Consider the following 26,933-nt stretch of genomic DNA (forward strand, 5'->3'; position numbering starts at 1 on the left):
GATTCATGCTTATATAAAATTACATAAAGCTCAAGTTTAAGTGTAGTTAACGGTGGATAAGCTATGTTTTAAGTATTGAGTTAAATATCAATTTTTCAGTTTTCATTTTCTATTTTAAAGTAATTTTTTTTTTTTTTCCGGATCTTCACCTTCTTTGTAGCTCTTAGAAATCTCAGAGGCCCTGACACTAGGCCTTGTATTTCTCACTACTCCTTGCTGCTATCCTATGTGGTAAGCACTATTGAGTTCCCATTTTCAGATGAGAAAACAGACTCTTGAGTAGAGTGACACAGAACTAGTTTGGCATGACTCTCAATTCTAAGCTTCTAGCCTCCATGATAAGGACTTCTTGATATGTGACTTAATTGTCAAATGAGTGATCTAGCAGAAGTTGAGATTTCTACTCTGGAGAGAACTTCCAAATCACAGATGAAGAGTACAAATTGGTTCTAAGGATAAGGGGTGGTGGGGGCAATTATATTAGTTTTTCTTTAGTGTTCTTTTTACCACCTTGACCACCCTCCAAGTTGGTCTTGCCTTATTTAGCTATGCTTTCATTAAACTGAATGATAAAGCATACATAACACACCAAGCAACCTTGGTCCCAGACAGTACCTACCCACCCAGAAAAACATACCCGTGTGTGCTGGTTACTCAGAGTACCCTGATAGCCAGAGCTAAGAACAGAAGAGTAAGTTGCAGATTTTTGCCAATGCAATTAAGGGTGGAACTGAAATACTGCCTTTCTTATAAAATATTTCTTAGCAGCCATTTAAACCAAAAGTAACAAAGAGAATAGTGGCCTCCTGAACAAACTCATTCTGTCATGAAGTAGCTCAGAGACCCAGCATTACAAAGGGCAAGCTGGAAAGTGATTATTCAAGACTGAAAAGGCTGAACTCTCAGTTGCCCTGGATACCATGTCCCCATCACTGTCCTGTTGTGGCAAGGACTGAAGTCCCCATGCATCACAACTACTTTGCTCTAAAAGTCTACAGCTGAAAATAACCATTGGTAATAAACTTAATAACCCCTCTATTTGACCAAATGAGAAATTGAAAACAGTCTATTTTTTTAGACAGAGAAAATAATTGAAAAACCTACCTTTGGTATTCATCAGATATATTTATTATTCCATCAAACTCAGTCTATTTCAATATTGGAACTATCAACAAATGGAAAATTGCATTCCTTAATGAATTCTGCATCTTGTTGCTCATATAGAGTCTAAATAGAGCAATTTACAAGAACTACTATGGTCTTTTCTGGGAGCTCATGATTTTCTTTTTAGAAGTTGTACCAGGGCAATGAAAAAGAAGCAACGGAAGAAGACATAACTTCATCACAGTGATATCCTGCTTTTCTTATGTCACAGTGATGGCACCATCCTCCACACTGATCCTCCACACTGACACTCAAACCAGAAATTTGAAAGACATCTCCACTTCTCCCACCCTTTCCTTTACCACACCCAATTGGTCTCCAAATCCTGAGAATCCCCTCTCCTTTTTACCTCTTAACCCTCCCTATCTAATACCATGCTCACATCGAAAGTGGCCCAGACAGTAAAGAGTCTGCCTGCAGTGTGGGAGACCCGGGTTCGATCCCTGGGTCAGGAAAATCCCCTGGAGAAGGAAATAGCAATACAATCCAGTATTCTTGCCTGGAAAATCCCATGGACAGAGGAGCCTGGCAGGTTACAGTCCATGAGGTCTCAAAGAGTAGGACACGACTGAGTGACTTCACTTTCCTTCATCTAATACTGTAGCTTTGGTATTTCATTTCGTATCCAGATTCCCTCATCAATTTCCTAATACTAAGGTGCCTGCAGTCCAAGCACTATACCATGGTGGTTAGGAGCATGGGCTCTGAAGTCAAATCACCGAGGTTCACATCCAAGCTGTGACCTTGTCAAGCACATGGCACTGTGTCTGAGACATGATAAGCAATTAATAAATTAAGATTAGTTGTCATTATTATTGTCATTATTATTCACACTGGCTATCTCTCTAAAGACCACATCTGATGTGATCTCATCCCTACATGAAGCCCTTTTGTAACTCCTCATTGCCTCTTTAGCCTGGCATACACGGTCCCCCCACCATGATCTAAGACCTGCCCCTCTCTCCAGGATCATCTCTCACTGCTCTCCACCTTTCTCTCCATGCTTTAATCCCAGTGGTAATCCGCTAAAGGAACTTTGCACGCATCCTTGTACCTTGTACCAGTTTATCTCTTAAGATTCAGCTCCAAAGCCTTCTGTAATCCTTCTCCAGGCTCATTGAGAGAGGTAGCTTCCTTTCCGTTACAAGAGCCAGGATTATCTCCATGCTAACACTCACCGCAGCCTAGCTTGTCTGTCCCACATTAATTCATCCCACATTTTTTTTGAGTGGTACAATCTTCTGTGGATTGTGCTAGGGATACAAACAAGTCTTTCCTCACCCTAGAGATACTGTTCATACTATTCATGGGGTTCTTAAGGCAAAAATGCTGAAGTGGTTTGCCATTCCCTTCTCCAGTGGACCACATTTTGTCAGGACTCTCCACCATGACCTGTCCGCCTTGGGTGGCCCTACACAGCATGGCTCATAGTTTCATTGAGTTAGACAAGGCTGTGGTCCATGTGAGTAGATTGGTTAGTTTCCTGTGAGGTGGTTTTCAGTCTGTCTGCCCTTGGCCAACATCCACTGGATCATGGAAAAAGCAAGAGAGTTCCAGCAAAACGTCTATTTCTGCTTTATTGACTATGCCAAAGCCTTTGACTGTGTGGATCATAATAAACTGGAAAATTCTGAAAGAGATGGGAATACCAGACCACCTGATCTGCCTCTTGAGAAATCTGTATACAGGTCAGGAAGCAACAGTTAGAACTGGACATGGAACAACAGACTGGTTCCAAATAGAAAAAGGAGTACATCAAGACTGTATATTGTCACCCTGCTTATTTAACTTATATGCAGAGTACATCATGAGAAACGCTGGGCTGGAAGAAGCACAAGCTGGAATCAAGAATGCAGGAAGAAATATCAATAACCTCAAATATGCAGATGACACCACCCTTATGGCAGAAAGTGAAGAAGAACTAAAGAGTCTCCTGATGAAAGTGAAAGAGGAGAGTGAAAAAGTTGGCTTAAAGCTCAACATTCAGAAAATGAGGATCATGGCATCCGGTCCCATCACTTCATGGCAAATAAATGGAGAAACAGTGGCAGACTTTACTTTTTGGGGCTCCAAAATCACTGCAGATGGTGATTGCAGCCATGAAATAAAAAGACGCTTACTTCTTGGAAGGAAAGTTACGACCAACCTAGATAGCATATTAAAAATCAGAGACATTACTTTGTGAACAAAGGTCTGTCTAGTCAAGGCTATGGTTTTTCCAGTAGTCATGTATGGATATGAGAGTTGGACTATAAGGAAAGCTGAGTGCCAAAGAATTGATGCTTTTGAACTGTGGTGTTGGAGAAGACTCTTGAGAGTCCCTTGGACTACAAGGAAATCCAACCAGTCCATCCTAAAGGAAATAAGTCCTGAGTGTTCATTGGAAGGACTGATGTTGAAGCTGAAACAAACTCCAATACTTTGGCCACCTGATGCAAAGAGCTGACTCATTTGAAAAGACCCTGATGCTGGCAAAGATTGAAGACAGGAGGAGAAGGGGACAACAGAGGATGAGATGGTTGGATGGCATCACTGACCTAATGGACATGAGTTTGAGTAAACTCTAGGTGTTGGTGATGGACAGGGAGGCCTGGCGTGCTACGGTCCATGGGGTCGCAAAGAGTTGGACACGACTGAGCAACTGAACTGAACTGAAAAGTCTTGAGATACTCACCATATTGGAGGTAAACAGCTCACTATAAGAGAGTGATAACAAGATATCATTATTATGATAACAAGAGAGTGATAATAAGATAAAGAGACGAGGGAACATGTGCGAGGGAATAATTAATTCTCCTTGTTGGTTTCAGGGATGTTTTCACAGAGAAGGCTGCAGGTAGGCCAAAGTTCGAGAATGAGTGTAAGCTCATCACATAAAGAGAGGAGAAAAGGAATTCCAGGTTCTGAAAAGGAGCAGAATCAATTGTCTCCTTTAACAAGATTACCTCCTCTTAGTGCCTTTTTTTCTCCATCACCTCAAACAGGACTTGAAATGAATTTTTGCTTCCCTCATAATCACCGCCCCCCTGACCCAACAAGACTGCTGCTTACTCCAGCTACACTGCAGCTCACACATCATGGCCCTGCCTTTTGTCCACATTCTGTTAGCGATGCCATTACCCATACCCTCTTCTCTGCCTGGAAACCCTCCTTCCCTCTTCTCTACCTTGAACACTCCTGTGTTTGAAGGCCCAACTCAAATGTCCCATCTTCGTGAAACCCTCTCTCCTGCATAGAATTATTTTCTTTCTTCCCTGGCTCCCAGTATCTTTGGTGATAGCACTTACCACTGTCGTCAGCATCCCTCGAGCCTGGTTGTGAGCTCCTTGAAGGCAGGACTGTGCCGAGCACAGGGCCTAGCATGAGGTCACACTCAGTCAGCACTGGCTGTTAGTTGTTTGGTTGAGTAAATCAGTCAATAATATTAAAAGATTCCTTTTTTAGTGTAAAGTAAGGTAGTTTTATCAAAATTCCAAAATAAACATCAGCTGTACTTTGCATAAATAAGTCTTGAATGATGCTGGTAGTATTTTACCTTCAATATTTAATAAATGGATATTAAATACACACAAAAAGGAAAAATCTCCCTCTAAAGAAGATTTAGGCAGGTCACATTCAGTTAGACATCTTTACTTAATGACTTCATACACATTGCAGTCAAACCAGGAAGCCTACAGAGAGTAAAACAAGTCTTTAGTAAAGTCTGTTGTGTTTACTGCAAGCTTTGGCTTCTCAGCTTTCCTCAGCATCTGTGCAGTTCAGAGTAATATGTACTATTTAAAAAGTGTTTAGATATAATAAGTTAATCGTTTAAAAGTGTAATTAAATGTAACCATATTTCTCATAGCAAATTGGCTTTTGTAGGCATCTCTTGCTAAATAAATCAAACCTACTGAGAAATCCATTGGCATTTGACAGACAAATTTTTCAAAGTTTCTAACTTAGAACCAAATTCAATTAAAACAATACTTTTCAACTTCTGTGGAAACCAGGCTGCAAGTAATCAATTTTGGAGGGTTCTGTTAGGAGTAGCCCTCATGAGATTTATTGAAAAACTGGGCTCTAGGCAGCCTTTGGAAGAGAGCTAGGAATTAGTTATAATGGATTCTTAAGTGAATTTTATTTTGGTGAAGGATTTTGATTGATAGGAGCATAAAGCTATGTCTTGAGGAGTGTGTGTGTGTCTGCGTGTTTATGTATGTGTGGTATGCGGTTCCTTTTCAGGAAGAGGAATAGCTGTTAATGGAAAAAGTGACGACCAAAATAATTTAGACTCTGTCAGCCAACCTGGTCTCAAATCCCAGCTCTGCCTTTTGCTAGCATGATCACCTATAAAATGGGAATAGTAGAGGCCCTTCATTGTGTGGGCATGGTGGGAATTGATTGTGTACTTGGAGTGTGTGTGCTTAGTGCCTCAGATAATGAGCTGACACTAACTGTAATTTGCTGCTCTCCCAAAGATGCTCTCCTCAAAGGACCACTTGAGTGATCAGAAAAGATTCCTAGGATATTTTCTCTTTTTGTGACCACTGAAGGCTGTAAGGGTGGGCTGAGGTTCTGGTGTGCTTGTTTTGATGTGAGCTTAGCATTCAGACTGACCCCTCAGAGCTTGACTTAACTCACTGTTCCAGTGTTTTGTTATTTCTCTGTCCCGCCTCTAATCTAAATTGAAGAAAAGCATGCCTCATGTGATACTTTGTAAGCAGATGCCTCAAAGCCATGGTTCCTCTAAGTTAATTCCCATGACCTAATATCAAGCACATAAGTCCCCTCAGCTTGTTTAAAAAAAAAAAAAAAATCTTCGCATGCATCCATCAACGTGGCATACTGCAGAGCATAATATTTGGAGAAAAACAAGTCAAAACGCACTTAATAAAATTGCAAGCATATGGTGAAGTTCTCAGACAAGTTATTTATGGTCTTGATTAACCTTGCAACATTTTTTTGCCATTTTCATAGTTTTAACATAACAACAGAAAAATATTTCCTTTGCCTTTTAACATGACAGGATTATCTTATCTCCTGTTCTTTAATTTAGCCTTCACTTCTCTCCCTCACCCCAAGTCTAGCAGCTTGATCATTGAAAAGCAGAGCTTCTTGTTCTCTGTGGCAGTTCATTTCATCTGTGGTGTTTTCCCGACTCTAGTGCGTAGCAACAGCGCCACCCAGAGGACAAGGTCCCAGGTTTCTAGGATCTGTTCCATTCCTTGGCTCATAAACGTATCAGTGTTTTACATGATGGTTGCTGGCTGCTATGTGTACAATGTGTAATATACTAGCATTTCAGGCTCTTTCTAGTTAATAGGTCTTACTTTGTTCTGATCTACAGATTCATTAACTTCTTAGCTCTCTTTGGGTATAATGAGTTTTCTTTTAATCTTCCTGAACTAAAAACATTAAGTGGTTGATTGTGCCAAGCTGCAGATAAATCAGATGAGCAAGCTGTTCTTTATACCGCTATAGAAATGATATACGAAAACTAATATTGAAGTCAGTGTAATATCTGTGCTGTCAGGAGAAAATATTAAAACGTGCGAGTTGTTCTGTGTTTAATGACTATGAAAGTCACCTCATGAAATAAACTTTTCTCATTCTTAGAGGATTGTCTGTTTTATCTTATGTTGTCCCAAATTTAGCAATGTGGCAAAACATTTTCTTTGATTTTAAATATATAGTTACATGTCATAAGATTGAAATCAAATGAATTTAATTTATGGTAAGGAGATGGTCCTACATATATCAAATACATGTATTTCAGGACCACTTTTTCTTCCTGCCATTAACTGAACTGAGTTTGTCATATTTGTTTTGCAAAACTTATTAATGATTTAAGTGAACCTCTGAGCTAGATTAAGCCCTGCAACTTACTGATTAAGAGGGAAAATGAGGAATGAGACTGGATGGGTTCAAATTCTGACCCCACTATTTCCTGACTGGCATGACCTTAGGTTAACACTCCTTTCTTCCAAATGATCACTCCACGCTCTAGAGAACAGAAATGCTTACAGAGTCCTATTCCTCCTCCTTTAGATGCAGTTGTTAATCCTATCTATTTCATAGAATTGTGAAAAATTGAAAAAAATGAAAAACTGAAGTTGTGTCCCACTCTTTGCGACCCCACGGACTGTAGCCTACCAGGCTCCTCCGTCCATGGGATCTTCCAGGTAAGACTACTGGAGTGGGTTGCCATTTCCTTCTCCAGGAGATCTTCCCAACCCAGGGATTGAACCCGGGTCTCCTGCATTGTAGGCAGATGCTTTACGTTCTGAGCCACCAGGGAAGTCCAACAAGGATTTAACACAGAGTAGGTGCTCAATAAATATCGGTTACTACTATTATTATTGTTGTCTTGGTTATTTGTAGGGCTTCCCTTGTGGCTCAGCTGGTAAAGAGTCCGCAAGCAAGGCGGGAGACCAGGGTTCCATCCCTGGGTTAGGAAGATCCCCTGGAGAAGGGAAAGGCTACCCTCTCCAGTATTCTGGCCTGGAGAATTCCATGGACTGGTCATTTATAGGTGTTCATTATTATTCCTGTGCTGCTTATTGCTGAATTCCAAAATAAAAAAAAAAAATGATCTTATTTTTTTAACTGGTGCTTTCATGGAATGTTCCCTACCTAGAAGTAGTTGAAAATGGTCTACTGCTACACATGTACAGAAACATATCTATTCCATTTGTGGATGGGGATGTTTAGCTTCAGGCAGTTCATCTGTTACCCTGCCTCCACCCGCATCATGTTCAGAGAGCTGTTAGAAACAATTAGGCCATTCTGATGTGGGCCGGGAAAACAAAAAGACATTATTGAAGTGAAAGCTCTGCCTTTAGAAAGCATTAAAAGCAAAGTCATGGAAACTGGAATATCTTAAAGGAGCTTTTTAGCTGCGTCATTGCCATAATCCATTCCTGTCCCTGAACGTGATTATGAAATTAGAAGACATGTACAGAGAGGGAACTGAGGCCACCCAATTTTGTATCGTACCCCCCTGAAAGCAAGACTTGGATCCTTGCCCAACAGAGTCATTAGCAGTTGGGGTTTATGTCAGTTTTAACAGTTGCATGTATGAGTCAGAATGCTTTACCATGATATGCTATTATTAAATTTAAATTAGCTATTGAATAAAACATTTGTGGGTAAAAACTTAGTTTTCAATAGTAAAAATTAAGTTAAAGAATTGGGTATTCAGACCTGGTTCCACCACCTTGCAGTTATTTTTAACTGGATTTTTAAAATTTACCTTTCTGTCTATTCATGTCAGTAGTCCTTATTACTTCAAAAAGTTTACACTGATTATTTCTCTGTTTTCTTACATTTTAAAATCACTGTGAATGTGAATCTTTTCTGTTAGTATATATTTTTTTACTCCTTGTATCATTGTGTCTGCTTTATAGAAACATGAGCAAACATGGAAGGGCAGTCTGTATCGTCTAAGTGAGAACTCAGTCACAAACCAAATAGCATTCTGTAACCATTTCTATTCTCCAGAGAGTGGAGTGAGTCATTTGGAAGAAGGGAGTTAGGGACAGGTGTAAAATAGAATTAACAGCATAAAATTAGGAAAATGGAAATTTGTCTGAATAGCAGAACTGTGATACTTAGAGAGTTATTTAAATTCTTCAAAAAGAAATAGGTGAAGATCCATTCAGTAGAGGCCTGAGTACAGCTGAAATTCTGGATGAATACTAATGAATATATTACTGGGAGTATTTCTACACCACTGTGAGTTGGTCTAGAGAACCTGTTAGGCCCTTTGCTTACTAATTCCTTTTTTGCTGTGAAATAATAAAGCCTAAATCATAGTACTAAATTTTACTTGCAGAGTGCTGGAAGTCTTATTTCTCCAGTGAGATCAAATATGTCTTATGATATGTTTTTCCTTCTACTGTTCTCCCAGCTGTTTTTCTTATTACTGAAATGGTGATGTATTGATATTGGTTCAATTACCAAAGTATCTGAGCACATTTAAATTCATGGTGCATCACAGATAGGCTAACTGACTGTGATTATCAGACAGGGTGTTTGATTTAAAGAAACACTTCCAAGAGATTATTTATAGAGAAAGACGGTTTAAAGAATTCCCATCACCCATGCCATTAATATTTTAGGACCCATTAAATTAAGGAATATGTGGAAATAAGGAATGTGTGCCTGTCACCTACAGGCATCATTGCCACGCTGTTTTCTTCCGCTGGGGCCAGCACTGTGGGGCCACATTATGGCTGAGAAAACCTTAACATCCACCCCATTAAGGAAGGAAGTAACAGAAGTCCTTCAAATGCAATTCAAAAATGTATACCAAGTTCCAAATTGTAATGAAATGAGAATGTTAAAAATGGTTTTCATATTAGAATTACAAGGTTGCTAACCACATAAAAGAAATACTTTGAGGAGATGTTCAAAAAGAATTTCTATCAGATATAATGGAATTTTCTCCCTTTATAGAACAAAGGAAAAACATCAAGTTGCGTTGGAGGCAAGTGTTTAAGGCTTACATGAAATGTAGTTGTTTATGTTTTGAAAAAGGTAGTAACTTAAAGATTTCTTGCGGAGGAGAAAATTCAGATTTCATATTTTTGTTAAGTATTGGTATCAGTCAGTTCTTTCGGTTCTGTGATTAATGCTTGAGGTTCTATTATGCTAGGGGAAACTGACTGCCTTGACCTAAGATTTATATGTGCAATTCCAAAAATGAAAGTAGCCATTGTTCTTGCAAATTTAGTAACATTGGGATATAAATATATGTATATGCTGTATCTAATAATGAAAATAGATATTATCCTTGCAAATTTAGTAACATTGAGATATAAATATATGTATATTCCATATCTCTGAGTCTCCAGTCTATTGTTGATATTTGCTCTGCAGCATTAGTTCCAGGAGACATTTTATTTTTTTACACTGTAAACAAAGGAGCAACCTTTGTTAGCAGTGTAAAAACTCCACAAAGAGGAGAATTCCACACATGAACTTTAATTACACCATAGATGCTGTCTAATCCAGTGACTGGCCATTAAAATAACCTCTGCTTTCTCTCATATACCACTTTGTTACTTCCTGGATCTCCCAAACAACCTTCAACTCTTCGTAAACTAAACCTTCTTGCAGGTTGTTTCTCAGGAAAAAAATTAAAGTAGTGAGAGTGCATGATACATAAAGAGTATTATGCTGATTAGTATCTCAGAAATGTTTTGTCTTTTACAGCCTGTCAACCAGGGCCGTCACTATCAGAAAGAAATGAACCCACCTTCTCCTTCGAACCCCCGGTAAGAATCATTAATAAGCTAAATTTATTTTTTTTTAATTTAAATTTATTTATTTTAATTGGAGGCTAATTACTTTACAGTATTGTATTGGTTTTGCCATACATCAACATGAATCCACCATGGGTGATTATTTAGGGATTGACTGTCCATTTTTCTTGGTTTCTTAAAATTGTTTTCCAAACTTCTGAAGAGCTTGCAAAGTTGCTTTTGTTAGAACTTTAGTTTAGTCTACTCTTCTTAATCAAACTATGTTGTCATGGCTAATAGTGTAACTAGATTTATATGGCACTTCTGCCTTTTACTAGCTGGGGGACTTTGAGAAAGTCCTTTAAGTCAAAGTAATTCAGGCATAATAATTACCTCAGTTGTATTTTGAGGATATATGAAAAATCCTTAGCACAGTTCCTGGCAACATAACAAACTCTCTTTAAGTGTTCATTTACTCAGTATTATTCTATTTGCATGGATATTTCATCTTAATAGGTACTTGATGTTCAGTGCATTTTAGACATAAATCTTTGTATCACCTGATGCTTTTACGTTCATCAAAATAGCTTATATGAGTTCAAATGGCCGTTCTCTTTTTCATAATCTCAAAGTTCATAATCTCAAAATAATTTTATTATTTCAAAAATGTCATTGATACAAGTCATTTGTCAATATAGAAGAACCTTATTTTATTAGGCTCATTAGAGGTAAGTGTATCTAAATTCAAGTTTTGAAATATATGTAATATTATATGCATTTTTAAAAATAATTAAATAAACTATTGACAGTTTATCCATATAATTCAATATCACTTTATTACTGTTTATTAAATACTAGGAATTTACTGAAAACCAGTCTGTTGTGAGCTCCACCCTTAGCATCTTAGTTATTACAGTACAACTCATTATCTAAATGCTTCTCATTATCAAGCTCTCTCACCTGAGTGAAACAGACAGGAAGGATTTGTTAAATAAGAATACAGAGCTGTACCCTGGAAGCCAAGGGCAGCCAGGCCTCAGGAGGAATCTGTATAGGGAACTAGAAAGCAGAGAGGCAGGTAGGCAGTATCCTACACCCCATCTCTGCTTACTTCTTCCTATCTGCTCCATTCTTCCAAGCACCAGCTTTCTTTACTTCTCAGTCACATATGGCTATCTTGAGTTTACATATTACAGTTCAGAGTAATGCTGAGGCTGACAGTCTATGCCTGAATCGCAGTTCCTCCTTTCCTGGAGAAAGAATATGGTTGGCCTAGCTTGGGCCGAGTATTCACTTCTGGTCCAATCAGCAATGAAGAACCAACCAACCAAGCCGTGTCAAACTAACATGGCTACCAGAAAACCATCTACATGTTTTACAGGACTTTTAATGGAGCCCAGAATGTTCATAAGTATTCTTTATTAGTAATCTCTTCTAAGTGTTTCTGGTTGTCTATATACTCAATCTGTCTTTCTTGCATGTTACCTAGTACTACTGGCAGAATTGTCACTATCATAAATAGATATAATAAGGAGTTGAAAATTGAGACTGTAATTTCAGTGTATATAGAAAGATGTTTATTCTTCAGAATAGTTCTCTCTTGATATGTGAATATGTCTTTCCTACTTTGCAGCTCATCTAGATTTGACCAATAGACTATCTCTATATGAATAAACTTTCAAGATAGCTGGAAGTCTAAGTGAAGTCGCTCAGTAGTGTCCGACTCTTTGCAACCCCATGGACGGTAGCCTACCAGGCTTTGTGGTCCATGGGGTTTTCCAGGCAAGAATACTGGAGTGGGCTGCCATTTCCTTCTCCAGGGGATCTTCCCAATGCAGGGATCGAACCCTGGTCTCCTGCATTGCAGACAGACGCTTTACCATCTGAGCCACTAGGGAAGCCCTAACTTTGGTCCAAATTATAATAGTCAGAACTTGTAAGCTGAGTAAATGAACATGATAGAAAGTTATGTTAGAAAGTGGAGCATTTTGTTTCAGTGAAAGGAAAACAGGGGCCTAGTTTTCATCCTACCTCTGCTACTAACCCAGTGTATGATCTCAGGCGAGCCTCTCAACCTGTTCAGACCTCATCTAATAACAAGAACACCCTCATGTGTAAAGGAAAGGATTTCAGTTACAAATTATCTGGGGTTACTTCCAGATTTATGAGTCTGTGACTTTGATGGGACTCATTATAGACTTTCCATATGAAAACCAGTTTTACTATTAAAGGGAACAGTGCCCTGTATAGGAAACATACTTCATAATGTTGAATATATTAATTAATGTTTAGGTGTGGTAGTGTATGATTTTAAATATCTCTTTTAAAATTTGATTCCCAAAAATAGAATATAAGAAAATTCACCAACTAAACAGACAGCATATTTCATTTAACCAATTAAATGTTTGTTCATTTAGGAAAAATTAATTACACTTTTGCATAATAAAACTAAAAGTCAAATTTCAAAGCAAAAAATCAAATGCCACCAATCCCATTTTCCAGCAGGTTATTCACCAGTCCTAGAAAATTATATAGCTGTTCAGAAAGCCTACAGATTACATGGCTTAATTCTTTGCACATAAATGAATCCAGTAGCTTGGAGAATTGGCAAAAAGGCATTATTGGGCCATAAATAAAGAAGATGATAAAATTATGAGGTCAGCATGCTGCTGCTGCTAAGTCACGTCAGTCATGTCCGACTCTGTGCGACTGCATAGACAGCAGCCCACCAGGCTCCCCTGTCATTTCCTTCTCTAGTGCATGAAAGTGAAAAGTGAAAGTGAAGTCGCTCAGTAGTGTCTGACTCTTCGTGACCCCATGGACTGCAGCCCACCAGGCTCCTCCATCCATGGGATTTTCCAGGCAAGAGTACTGGAGTGGGTTGCCATTGCCTTCTCTGAAGCAATGATTCTTAAGATTCATATTTATTATATTCCTTATAAGTATCCCATGCTTTAGACCCTAAAACACTGAACTTTAAAGTTAAATTTTAAAGTTAAAAGATACTGATAATGACTACTGAAAAACTAAGAAATGAAAAGATAAGTCTCTGAGTCTGCCCCCTTAGATACACAAGCATGTAGCTTGAATCTTGAAAGCTTGGTATGCAGAGGCTCTGAACAATACGTGAGAAGCAGGTAGGCCCTTCACTTCCTTAATTAAGTGCTGTTGTGATCAAAATAATGCAAACATAGCGGGGATGGGGAACGTGTGTCTGTGCAGGTCCACCAAGAGAAGCATGTGATGGTGCCCTTTGGGAGGTGAAATGGCCAAATTAGCTTCAGTGAAATATCTGCAACTACTCCAGAGACTTAACATCATATGTACTCATACCCACATGAGTCAACTTTCAGTTAGCTTTACTAATGTAACAGAATAACCAATATCCCTAAAGTCTTTTATTTACTTTTTATCCTGAAAAGACTTTTATTTCTGTACAATATTTACCTTCTTAGTTTTATGTGTTGATGAGTAAAATTAAAGATAGTATGCAGTCCACAAATCAGACAAATTTGTGTTTTGAAAAGTAATCTCTAGGGTTAAAATGGCTAAAACACTGCATATATTCATATATTGGTTTCCTCTAGATAAAGCGTTCACTTGCACTCATAGGGCAGTGCTTGACATTGGATGCTGTGGGATAAAATGGTAATCCTTTCCTGAAACGTTTACAGTCTAGGGACTGAAATACACATGGTTCACCTCATCTCTTTGTGTGTTTAGATTTGCAGAAGTCACTCCCCCTTGCTTTGGTAGGCATGAGGGGAGTGATATTTTCCATTATTTTTGCCTAACATACCAATTGATACTTAGCATCTCAGTTGCTGGGTCCCTTGCCTCCTTTGTTCACCCACACTGTCTCTTGGGGCACTGACAGCCTGTTATGACAAGATGCAGAAATGGCTAACATAATCTAATACAATTTACAGGAGTGTTGGGTAGGAGGAAACAATTTCACAGTTCATTCATGTTGAGAAATGTTTCCTAGCATGTAAACTTACATGCTGCCATTCTGAGCAAAATGGATGCTGTTCACAGTCTTCAGTCATTTATTTTAAAGTGCCATCTATTGGTTTGTAGGGTTTAGAGCTGTCCCTCAGGCACATCTATTTATGTGTTTATGTAGATTCTTCAGAACAACTCGAGATATTTTTGTTCAGGGACGGGTTTTATAAAGTAAGCTGTGATTACATTCTGGTTGTCTGTTGATATGGATGGAGTCAATAACCAGTGTTTCGTTTCAAATGATGATCACAATTGCTGTTTTTACAAGTCATAAGAAAATTGAGGAGGAGGGAAGGTAGTCAAAGGCTCTGTAAGGTCTCAAATGTTTATAGAAATAAACAATATAGAAAATAATTCTAGACTGCCCAAATAGTCATGAATGGCATGGTTTTCTTTCTAAAGTGTTTGCTTTATGATTTAGCATTTATCCATAGTTTTCAAAATGTCATTGCAGATTGTGTTAGGGCTTGAATCCCTTGCAGCCTTGCCACATGTTTGTGTGATATGAATGTACTTATAACTATAATTATCTGATAAATCCCTGCAGACTTTGGCAAATGATTAATAACCGCTGACCTCAGTTCCTGCTGGCTCAGCTGGCCTGACCGAGGCAAGCTGGCCTGGCACTGTAACCTACAGGCGCTGCTCTGGGCTGACCACAGTGGCTTCATTTTTCTTTTCTCTCCAATTGTCGGGACTCCGCCTGGTGAGCTTCTCTTCTCGTGCTTCAGGTTTTTTCCCCCCACCAACACAGGAGAGAGAAAATGTATAATAAATAAATAAAATTAAATACAGAACTTGAAGGTCATGTTTCTCTTTAAATGATTAAGTTTGGATCATTTTAAAACAAGTCAGATTGGAATATTCCTCCTTAGACCAAAGCACCAGAGGATTTCTTGATTAACTGTGCACACAGTTTCTCTAAATGCAATGTCATTGCTTTCTTTTACCATCTGTATTTTGGCATTAAATCTTTTTTGCTTTATTTTGGTTTTGTTTTATCACCCCAATATTTTATTATGAAAAAAAAATGACATGTACAGCAAATTTTGCAGGTAGCAGCCATATGTCCCCACCTAGAGCCTACAATTAGTATTTTATTGAACTTATTTTATCACCTATCTACTCTTATGTCCATCCACCAATCCACATAAATTTTGATCCATTTCAAAATAAATTATGGATACCAGGACATTCTTTCAAGCATTTCTGTAGTTTAGTGAAGTCAGACAGACCCAAATTTGAAAGCACTTGACTTCTATGAACTTAAATTTTCTTATCTCTACATCAATGACATTGAGCGTTTGTTTACTTTATGAAATACTCAGATAATGCTTTCTGTGTGCAACTCAAAAATGTTGTCTTACTTCATCCCAGCAACAATCCAATGAGGTGAATTGTTATTAACCCCACTGTACAGATGCGGTTTCAAGAAGTTAATGAGCTCACTGAAAGTCACCCTGTCAACAAATGTCATTGCTGAGAGCTGATTTCAGACTCCTTGACTTTAGTATCTACACTTTTAGCCACTACACTATGCTGCCTCCCACAGCACATACTTTAGCATTAAATCTTAATGATTTGTTTGTAAAACCAAAGGCATCGTTTTTACTTTCATCATTTCTCTCGATAGGTTTACCTAGGAAAAGCTATCAATATTAGTGCCCCTCATTTCATAATCCCCTTCCCACAAATTCACACCTGCTTCTTTAAAGGGGGTGACTCTCCATACTGGGGGTCCCCTGGTGGCTCAGATTCTGGTTAAGACTCTGCCTGCATTGCAGGAGACCATGTTCAATCCCTGAGTCAGGAAGATCTCCTGGAGAAGGAAATGGCTACCCACTCCAGTATTCTTGGCTGAGAAGTCCCTTTGACAGAGGAGCCTGGAGGGCTACAGTCCATGGGGTTGCAAAGAGACATGATTAAGCTACTAACACTTTCACTTTCACTCTACATACTCTGAACCCTGGATCTGAGTTCAGCTCCTTGACTGAGGAGCCATCACGGTGTTCCCCAGATCCCGTGGGGATGGGGTGGTACCTCTCTCCCTGTGGTGCTCAGCACAGCCTGACAGGGTAAGGGCTCCATCACAATGTACACTGAGGGAGGGAACAGAGAGGCATGCCCAGATGCCATGAAGAGATGAAATTCTGCATCCTGAATGTTAGCCAGTTGCGTTTCAAATATTTTCCCTCATCCTTACAAGAGTTGCCCACTTCCCTTTCTGCAAATAGGATAGTGACATTGCTTTATTTACTCTCAGGATAAAATTGGGTTTTTGTGAAAGGCTCTTGTTTGGACAAAGTTTAATTTTCATGCATGTTCTGCTCCCTGCCAACCTAGAGAGCCATAGACAGTGATAACCATTAGAATGGCCCTAATCTTTAATATATAATATGTATTATTTATACTGTATCTTTAATAGTAGTTTCCAATACCTTCTATATTCTAATGACTTTCAAAATTATATATACAATCCTGCCTCGCCTCTGAATTCCAGACTCATCTGTCCAAGCTGCCAATTTGACAGATGTCCAATCCACTCAGATCTCTAATGCGTACCTCAAATCCATTGCAAAACATAACTTTGTTTTCTTTACCTCTGCACATCTGTTCTTTCTTCAGTTTTCTCCATCTCAAAAATGCCACCTTCATCCCCCTTTTACTCAAGCCAGAAACCAAGAGCAATACCTGGTTTCTCTCTCTAACCCCATGTTCAGCCTCAGCAAGTAGTACTGGTACTGCCTCCAATCATAGTATATGCCAGATGGAGCCACTGCCCTCTCGTTACTGCTACAGTTGTTGCCCAAATAGCTGTCATCTCACCTGGACAAACTCTCACCTGGACAGATACCATTGCTTCCTACCTGCTTTCTCTGCTCCTTTGGCCCCTTTGTTTCACTCAGCAACCAGAGTGGTGCTGCTACCCCTAAAATGGACTGAAGCTTCCCCCCATGTAAAACTTCCCGAAGGTGTCCCTTTGCTCTTTGGGTCGGGTCGTCTCCTTCTCCTGAATGCCCATCATTCACACTGTGTTTCCTGCCATCATGTACCTTGACTCAAATGCCACAGTCCTGCCTCTTTCTCTCAAATACTCCAGACTTGGTTTCACCATAAGAGCTTTGCATGAGATGGCCTCTGCACCTGGCGTTCCCTAGCCTAGAAGGGCCATAGCCTCTTCCTGTCATTCAGGTCTCCATCTAAGTTTCAACTCCTCAGAGGCCCCCTTTCTAAACACCTAACCCAAAGTAGCCCCAGGAAGCCTCATTACAGTCTGTTTTTGTTTTCACTATAGTACATTTCACTACCTGATACCACTTACTTACTTGTTGCTTATTGTACACAGACACACACACACACACACACACTCATGCCCCTCTAGAATATGCTAGAATGTAAACTGCATGAGCATAGGGCCTATATCTTTCTTGCTCACTGTATCCCTAGCTCTTGAAACAGTGCCAAGCACAGAGGAGACTCTTAGGAATTGCTGAATTCACTGAATCTCACCTCACAGAAATGACTTTCCCCCCATCTCTCTACACTAGCTACATCACTGAACACTTAACTGCTAGCTGGAACCCAGGAGCCCCTATATACTTTTCTCTCCTGAAGGAGTCTGGAGTTACTTGTAACAAATGAAATCTCTCTCATGAATTTTTTTAAATTTTATTTGTTTTTAATTGAGGGATAATTGCTTTACAATATTGTGTTGGGTTTCTGCTATATATCAACATGAATCAACCATAGGTAGACCTATGCCCCCTCCCTCTTGATCATGAGTTGTTTTAAATGATCCCTTAGAAGATATGTGTTATCTAAAGTGTCTGGTTAAAATGTGTCATTTTAACCCTTTAAATAGAGACTTTTTACTGAATTTGAGACTTTTCTCTGTATTCTTAATGGAAATTGCTTACCCATATTTGCCTATTCATGCCCATCTTATAGAGAGTGCCAGTGGCTAGAAACCTGCTTGTGTTGGCACTTCTGTAGAATGTGTAAAGCTTCACCAATGAACAGAATCTGGATAGGCAAATGGAAGAGAAGGGAAAAAAAATATACGTGTATATGGCGGGGGCAGTTGGGGGACAAATCTGAGCCTGTGGTGCAGGTACACTATTAACTTAAGTGACTCCCTACCCCTCATGCTTCTGGAGGGGTCTTTGGTTCACTGGTCTAACCTTCACAGCAGACTTTAAAAATACCTGTACAGAGAGACTTAGCTGGGCCCCTTTCCTCCTCAGTCTACAGCAATGGCCAGGCTCAGAATGGTGTCTCTAGCCCTACCCCAGTGAAGACCTGAGCCAAAGGCACCCTTGGTAACAAATGGAATCCCTGGGGAATCATCCTGTGTCTCCCCGCTGACCACTATGAAGCTAGAACCATGCCCTACTCAATTGTAGGGCCACCATTCCCCTTGTGTTTCAGAGGGCCGAGCATTTCACCAGCAGGGCTAGACAGGTGGCGTTCCCTGTCCCGTCACTTTTCCTTCCTCCTCTGCTCTTTTCATTTGGCCTGCCCAGCCTACTTTCAGGCCTGGTTTGGTCATTTATTCTACCAGAGCCTGTTAACTCGAGTGCATACCTGCTCAAATCACCCTGCTCCAGGCCCTAACTGGCTGTCACCCCAGAGGACTGGGCACCGCCCCTGCCACTGGACCCATATTTCTTTTTCTTCACTCTCTCCACTTGTCCTTTGTAGCCCTGCCTTCCTGGGCACCCACCAGTCCTCCTTCAACTTCTCAGTTGAGATGCCTGCGTGCTCTCTGACCACGTCTCTTGGGCTGCTGCTGCTGCTGCTGCTAAGTCGCTTCAGTCGTGTCCGACTCTGTGGGACCCCATAGAGAGCAGCCCACCAGGCTCCCCTGTACCTGGGATTCTCCAGGCAAGAACACTGGAGTGGGGTTCCATTGCCTTCTCCAATGCAGGAAAGTGAAGTCGCTCAGTCATGTCCAACTCTTAGCGACCCCATGGACTGCAGCCTACCAGGCTCCCCCTCCATGGGATTTTCCAGGCAAGAGTACTGGAGTGGGGTGCCATTGCCTTCTCCTCTCTCGGGCTACTGGGGCTTAACTCTTCAACCTGAGTCTCCTAATTTTCCAGCTGTACTCCAAGAGAGCCTTAAGCTATTAGGGCTGGGGAAATACTCATTGAATATTTTAGGTATTTCTATGTTTTCCAGAATTACAAATTCACAAAACCCTTTTCCGCAAGAGTTTCTGAACAACGTATTACATCTTCCCCTCCCACCTCCCCAAAACTTCTACATCCCTGAAGAATTTTAAGATCCCTGAAGAATCTTAGCACTTTTAACTGTAAAAAATGTGGGGTTCTGCAATTACCCAGGCGTGCCCAATCACCATTATCCATCCAGATCATGAACTCAGAGTACCTCTGGCCCAGGGCCAGTGTAAAGAAGGTAATTACTAAAGGAATTATTTACCATTCCAACATTTTACAGTTTCAGCTTTTAATTAAAAGATTCAGATTCCTCTTCTAGAGTAATGAGCACCTTTTAAAAAATCGAAGCGCTAATTCCAGTTTATAACATTCACCTGTGTTCTGTCTGAGGGACAGAAGAGGGGAATACAGGCTGAGATTCAGGATAATGATGTGAACCTAAGACACGGAAGACCATGACTTTGGTTAAATATCTATGGCCAGTCGCGTCCATAGACTCTGCCTCACCATTCACTTTGTTACCTCACCCAGAATAGCTCCCTTGGCTATCAAACAAGCAATCACTGTAACAGGTAACAACTGAGAGTGTGCTGCAGTTCATACCTCAGTATGAAGTAACATTCAGTGAGTATTTTTGAAGCACCCACTGTGTGCAGAGCACCATGGAGCGATGACTTTAATATTCCCTTCATGAGTTTGTGGCCTCCCAGGACTGGCAGTCTGTGCCCTTCATGTCATCACAGCAGACTGTGACTGCTTTAAGAAAGTTGCCTTGGAGTTTGGGAGCCTTGTCCATACCTGGCACATAGAAATGATAGCTTTTTCCAAACCTGTTGCTCAGTCGTGTCCAGCTCTGTGACCCCATGGACTGCATCACGTCAGACTTCCCTGTCATTTACCATCTCCCAGAGTTTGCTCAGACTCGTGTCCATTGAGTTGATGATGCCATCCAACTATCTCATTCTCGGTCAGCCCCTTCTCCTGCTGCCCTCAATCTTTCCCAGCATCAGGGTCTTTTCCAGTGATTCAGCTCTTCTCATGAAGTGACCATAGTATTGGCGCTTCAGCATTAATCTTCCAATGAATATTCAGGGTTGATTTCCTTTAGGAGTACCCACTCACAAACAGCTTTTGTTGGCAGTTGGTTTTACTTCTTCCCTGTAATTCTTTTATTTCTCTTGTTAACCAAAAACAGTACTGATTAACGTTAGAGCACATAATTTTTCACTCTAGCAATATATTATGTTTACCAGACTTTACAGCTTCATATTTTGCTGTTCATTACCTCATAAAAACCCACTCAGTATAATAAATATCATACAAGTCAAATGTCCAACCTATTTAAAATTACTTGGAGGAGAAAAGGCAAACGACTTTTAGCTGGATTTGATTGAATTAACACTAACATTGTTCTATTGACTCTTTCTTGTCCATTGATTTTTTTAAAGCCTTCAGCTCCCTTGCTATTTGTTAAGACAAATCAGATGTAATTTTGTGCTTAGGACAAGAAAATGCTGATGGGTGTTGGGTGTATGCATGGAAGAAAATTACATATGTGCTGAAACAAAAACATTATATATGTGCTGGAACAAGAGTGGTTAGAAGGCAGTTTCTCATATTTTGTGGTAAACAACTTGGCTTTTAACTTTTGAGGGTAACAATAGTGACCTTTGTTTTATTATGTGAAAACTTGGATTAGTAAGAACTGAAGCTAAATGGTTACTTGTAGATAATGAACTTTATCACTTATTTGAGATGAAAGGAAACTAGCTAGAATTATACAATATTCTCATATTTTCCAATTCTTGTGTGTATATGTGTATGTGCTCAGTCATGTCCAGCTCTGCAACCCCATGGACTGTAGCCCACTAGACTCCTCTGTCAGTGGAATTTTCCAGGGAAGAATACTGCAGCAGGTTGCCATTTCCTTCTTCAGGAGATCTTCCCAGCCCAGGGACTGAACCTGTGTCTCTTATGTCTCCTGCGTTGTCAGGTGTCTTTTTTACCAGCTAAGCCAACAGGGAAGCCCTTTTCAGTTCCTACTTCTGCATATTTGTAGAATGTATAGACTAATAAGCAACTGCATTAAAGCAAGAAATGAAGGGAGGGTAAAATATCTTCTGATGAATTAATAGTGAACAATTTTTAAGCATCAGAGCCATTTGTATTATTGAAATAACAAAGAACAGGAAACCTGAGATCTAGCCTGGCCTGATGTCAATTCCAAAGAAAAGCAGGGAAAGATAAGAAAGCCTTCCTCAGTGATCAATGCAAAGAAATAGAGGAAAACAACAGAATGGGAAAGACTAGAGATCTCTTCAAGAAAATTAGAGATACCAAGGGAACATTTCATGCAAAGATGGGCACAATTATGCACAGAAAAGTATGGACCTAACAGAAGCAGAAGATATTAAGACGAGGTGATAAGAATACACAGAAGAACTGTACAAAAAAGATCTTCATGACCCAGGTAACCACGATGGTGTGATCACTCACCTAGAGCCAGACGTCCTGGAATGCGAAGTCAAGTGGGCCTTAGGAAGCAATACTATGAACAAAGCTAGTGGAGGTGATGGAATTCCAGGTGAGCTATTTCAAATCCTAAAAGATGATGCTGTGAAAGTGCTGCACTCAATATGCCAGCAAATTTGGAAAACTCAGCATTGGCCACAGGACTGGAAAAGGTCAGTTTTCATTCGTTTTCATTCCAATCCCAAAGAAAGGCAATGCCAAAGAATGCTCAAACTACCACACAATTGCACTCATCTCACACGCTAGCAAAGTAATGCTCAAAATTCTCCAACCCAGGCTTCAGCAGTACATGAACCGTGAACTTCCAGATGTTCAAACTGAGATTTAGAGAAAGCAGAGGAGCAAGAGATCAAATTGCCAACATCTGCTAGATCATCAGAAAAGTGCAAGAGTTCAAGAAAAACATCTATTTCTGTTTTATTGACTATGCCAAAGCCTTTGACTGTGGATCACAGCAAACTATAGAAAATTCTTAAAGAGAAGGGAAAACCAGATCACCTGAGCTGCCTCCTGAGAAATCTGTATGCAGGTCAGGAAGCAAGTTAGAACTGGACATGGAACAACAGACTGGTTCCAAATTGGGAAAGGAGTACGTCAAGGCTGTATATTGTCACCCTGTTTATTCAGCTTATATGCAGAGTACATCATAAGCGATGCCGGGCTGGATGAAGCACAAGCTGGAATCAAGATTGCTGGGAGAAATATCAATAACCTCAGATATGCAGATGACACCACCCTTATGGCAGAAAGTGAAGAATTGAAGAGCCTCTTGATATAAGTGAAAGAGGAGAGTGAAAAAGTTAGTGAGAAATAGATGAAAAAGCACCAAAGAATAGATGCTTTTGAACTGTGGTGTTGGAGAAGACTCTTGGGAGTCCCTTGGATTGCAAGGAGATACAACCAGCCCATCCTAAAGGAAATCAGTCCTGAATATTCATTGGAAGGGCTGATGCTGAAGCTGAAGCTCCAATACTTTGGCCACCTTATGCAAAGAACTAACTCACTTGAAAAGACCCTGATGCTGGGAAAGATTGAAGGCAGGAGGAGAAGGGTATGACAGAGGATGAGATGGTTGGATGGCATCACTGATGCGATGGACATGAGTTTGAATAAGCTCCGGGAGTTGGTGATGGACAGAGAGGCCTGGCGTGCTGTGATTCATGGGATTGCAAAGAGTCGGACATGACTGAGCGACTGAACTGAACTGAACTGATGTCAGTGAAAATCATGATAAAAATGAAGGTCTCATTTTCAATAAAATCTGTGTAGCTTTCAATTAAACAGTGATGTTTGTGCTAATGAAACCCTGTCTTTGAAGGGGGCAATTCATCCTTAAACTACTGGATGTATGGCCTTTTCTTCCTTCCTTCCTTTTTTCCCCCCGTGATATCTTTTTCTGTACATCAAAGGTTTGGAGATGAAAAGTGAGAATCTATTCACTGGCCACTAGCATTGCAAGAAAATTCCATTTTGGTCGGTACTTAGTGAAGGGTGCAGTTACTTTGTATTTTACCATTTGCCCTCTTCTGACCTCTTTCACAGTACTTTTATTGAAACCTGAAATTGCCTGCCTTTTGGAAATACTAGGAAGTCACATTAAGAGTCCAGAAAGTTTTAGTTTCTTCTGCTGAAATAATAGAAGAAATGGGAAACAAACAAGAACAACCACCATGTGACATTCTCTCAATTTGCTTGTGATCTTCTAAATTTCAGTGCTAGCAAAAAAGAAAGATGCAGCAAGGCATACAGTAAATGAAGATATTATGTATTAGAGAAGGAATGAATCTGTCACTTTGACGGATTGTGAGGCAAAGAGCAGATTAACAGATTACTCATAGTCAGAAGGCAGCTCAGCGTGAAAAATGTGCAGGAAATGATAAGTGTGGGTTTGTGCTGATTTAATGATATTTTTAAACTACAATAACACTCTGGTAGTATAATATAATAAAGCACTTTCCTTGCATTTTTAAATCATCAACATATTTCCAGTTTGACCTTAAAAACATTTTGAACTGTTCTCTATTAAAATATGTAGCTTTCAAATTAGAAAAAAAAAATTACCATCTAAAATATCACAGCAACAGCCTTACAGGAAATATTATTGGCTTTTAAAATCAGTTCTTTCTTAAACTAGCATTTGTAATGCAAATTTTAATTATGTTTTAAGCACACTAACACCACATGCCCTTTCTCTTTGGGCATTTAAATCACTTAACAACAAATTGTTTTCTTCTAACAGCCATTTCCAGTGAAACACTTTGTAGATGCCACTACCAAGTGTGGCCTTCGTATTTTCATTGCAGGTTTTTAGTTTTGTGATTAAGATCATGATGTACTTATGAATAAACCTATTAATTTGTCCACAGATAGAAGATAAAACTAGTTCAAATTTGCACTGAATGCTCTTGAATCATAGCAAGAAATAAGATGAATTACCTGCTTTATTTTGTATTATTACAAATATTTCTCAGAAAGCAGAACTTTTTAAGAGGTTTGTACTTTTATGTAAAAAAAATTGAGATTTGAATAACATACCTTAGTTAATTTGACAAGGATGAACTGCCATTGTCAAGAATTTTCAGAGTAAAATTTCTATAATGCACCTAAATGGTTTTTACTCTAATATCATCATCTTCAAAGCCTAATATAAAACTTGATTTGTTTCCTATTATCTTCTCTCAGCTCAGCAATGATAACTTTTAACATAATTAGGTATAGTGTAACTTGTAAGGGAAATGTTATATTTTCTGTCTAAGCACTTGTATCTAACCCAACTGCAAATAAATATACTAATATTGCATGCCCAGTGCTTCAATCCCAGACATAATTATGACTCACATTTTGTTTTACATACATGTGAAGTGAAGGTTGCTCAGTCATGTCCGACTCTTTGCGACCCCATGGACTATACAGTCCATGGAATTCCCCAGGCCAGAGTACTGGAGTGGGTAGCCTATCCCTTATCAGGGAAGCCCCTCTACACATATTCAGTTCAGTTCAGTCGCTCAGTCGTGTCCAGCTCTTTGCGACCCCATGGACTGCAACACGCCAGGCCTCCCTGTCCATCACCAACTCCCCGAGCTTACCCAAACTCATGTCCATTGAGTCGGTGATGCCATCCAACCATCTCATCCTCTGTCATCCCCTTCTCCTCCTGCCCTAAATCTCTCCCAGCATCAGGGTCTTTTCAAATCAGTCAGCTCTTTGCATCAGGTGGCCAAAGTATTGGAGTTTCAGGTTCAACATCAGTCCTTCCAAGGAACACTCAGGACAGATTTCCTTTAGGATAAGCTGGTTCAATCTACTTGCAGTCCAAGGGACTCACAAGAGTCTTCTCCAACACTGCAGTTCAAAACCATCCATGCTTTGGCACGCAGCTTTCTTTATAGTCCAACTCTCACATCCATACATGACTACTGGAAAAACCATAGCCTTGACTAGACAGACCCTTGTTGGCAAAGTAATGTCTCTGCTTTTTAATATGCTGTCTACATTGGTTATAACTTTCCTTCCAAGGAGTAAGCATCTTTTAATTTCATGGCTGCAGTGATTTTGGAGCCCAGAAAAATAAAGTCAGCCACTGTGTTCACTGTTTCACCATCTATTTCCCATGAAGTGATGGGACCAGATGCCATGATCTTCGTTTTCTGAATGTTGAGCTTTAAGCCAACTTTTTCACTCTCCTCTTTCACTTTCATCAAGAGGCTCTTTAGTTCTTCTTCACTTTCTGCCATAAGGGTGGTGTTATCTACATATCTGAGATTATTGATATTTTTCCCAGCAATCTTGATTCCAGCTTGTGCTTCCTCCAGCCCAGTGTTTCTCATGATGTACTCTGCATATAAGTTAAATAAGCAGGGTGACAGTATACAGCCTTGACGTACTCCTTTCCCTATTTGGAACCAGTCTGTTGTTCCGTGTCCAGTTCTGACTGTTGCTTCCTGACCTGCATACAGATTTCTCAAGAGGCAGGTCAGGTGGTCTGGTATTCCCATCTCTTTCAGAATTTTCCACAGTTTATTGTGATCCACACAGTCAGAGGCTTTGGCATAGTCAATAAAGCAGAAATAGATGCTTTTCTGGAACTCTCTTGCCTTTTTGATGATCCAGCAGATGTTGGCAATTTGATCTCTGGTTCCTCTGCCTTTTCTAAAACCAGCTTGAGCATCTGGGAGTTCATGGTTCACGTATTGCTGAAGCCTGGCTTGGAGAATTTTAAGCATTACTTTAGTAGCGTGTGAGAGGAGTGCAATTGTGCGGTAGTTTGAGCATTCTTTGACATTGCCTTTCTTTGAGATTGGAATGAAAACTGACCTTTTCCAATCTTGTGGCCACTGCTGAGTTTTCCAAATTTGCTGGCATATTGAGTGCAGCACTTTCACAGCATCATCTTCCAGGATTTGAAATAGCTCAACTGGAATTCCATCACCTCCACTAGCTTTGTTCGTAGTGATGCTTCCTAAGCCCCTCTTGACTTTGCATTCCAGGATGTCTGGCTCTAGGTGAGTGATCACACATTGTGATTATCTGCGTCGTAAGATCTTTTTCGTACAGTTCTTCTGTGTATTCTTGCCACCTCTTCTTAATATCTTCTGCTCCTGTTAGGTCCATACCATTTCTGTCCTTTATTGAGCCCATCTTTGCATGAAATGTTCCTTGGTATCTCTAATTTTCTTGAAGAGATCTTTAGTCTTTCCCATTCTATTGTTTTCCTCTATTTCTTTGCACTGATCACTGAGGAAGGCTTTCTTATCTCTCCTTGATATTCTTTGGAACTCTGCATTCAAATGGGTATATCTTTCCTTTTCTCCTTTGCTTTTCACTT

General features: G+C 39.8%; 1 protein-coding gene across 10 annotated transcripts in view; it reads left to right on the forward strand.

Moving 5' to 3' along the window:
• The window catches only part of CFAP20DC (CFAP20 domain containing), a 260,052-nt gene that overhangs the window by 190,104 nt on the left and 43,015 nt on the right, over positions 1–26,933 (forward strand). For 8 of the 10 annotated variants that reach the window (XM_044934048.2, XM_025272915.3, XM_044934049.2 and 5 more), the window contains one exon: positions 10,363–10,424. In XM_044934048.2, coding sequence (XP_044789983.2) covers positions 10,363–10,424 — 62 coding nt within the window. Of the gene's footprint in view, positions 1–10,362; positions 10,425–14,943; positions 15,194–26,933 lie in introns of those variants that run through there. The other 2 variants (XM_025272911.3, XM_044934050.2) reach the window with 2 other exon arrangements.

The sequence above is a fragment of the Bubalus bubalis genome, chromosome 21 (assembly GCF_019923935.1).
Source record: "Bubalus bubalis isolate 160015118507 breed Murrah chromosome 21, NDDB_SH_1, whole genome shotgun sequence".
Lineage (NCBI taxonomy): Eukaryota > Metazoa > Chordata > Mammalia > Artiodactyla > Bovidae > Bubalus > Bubalus bubalis.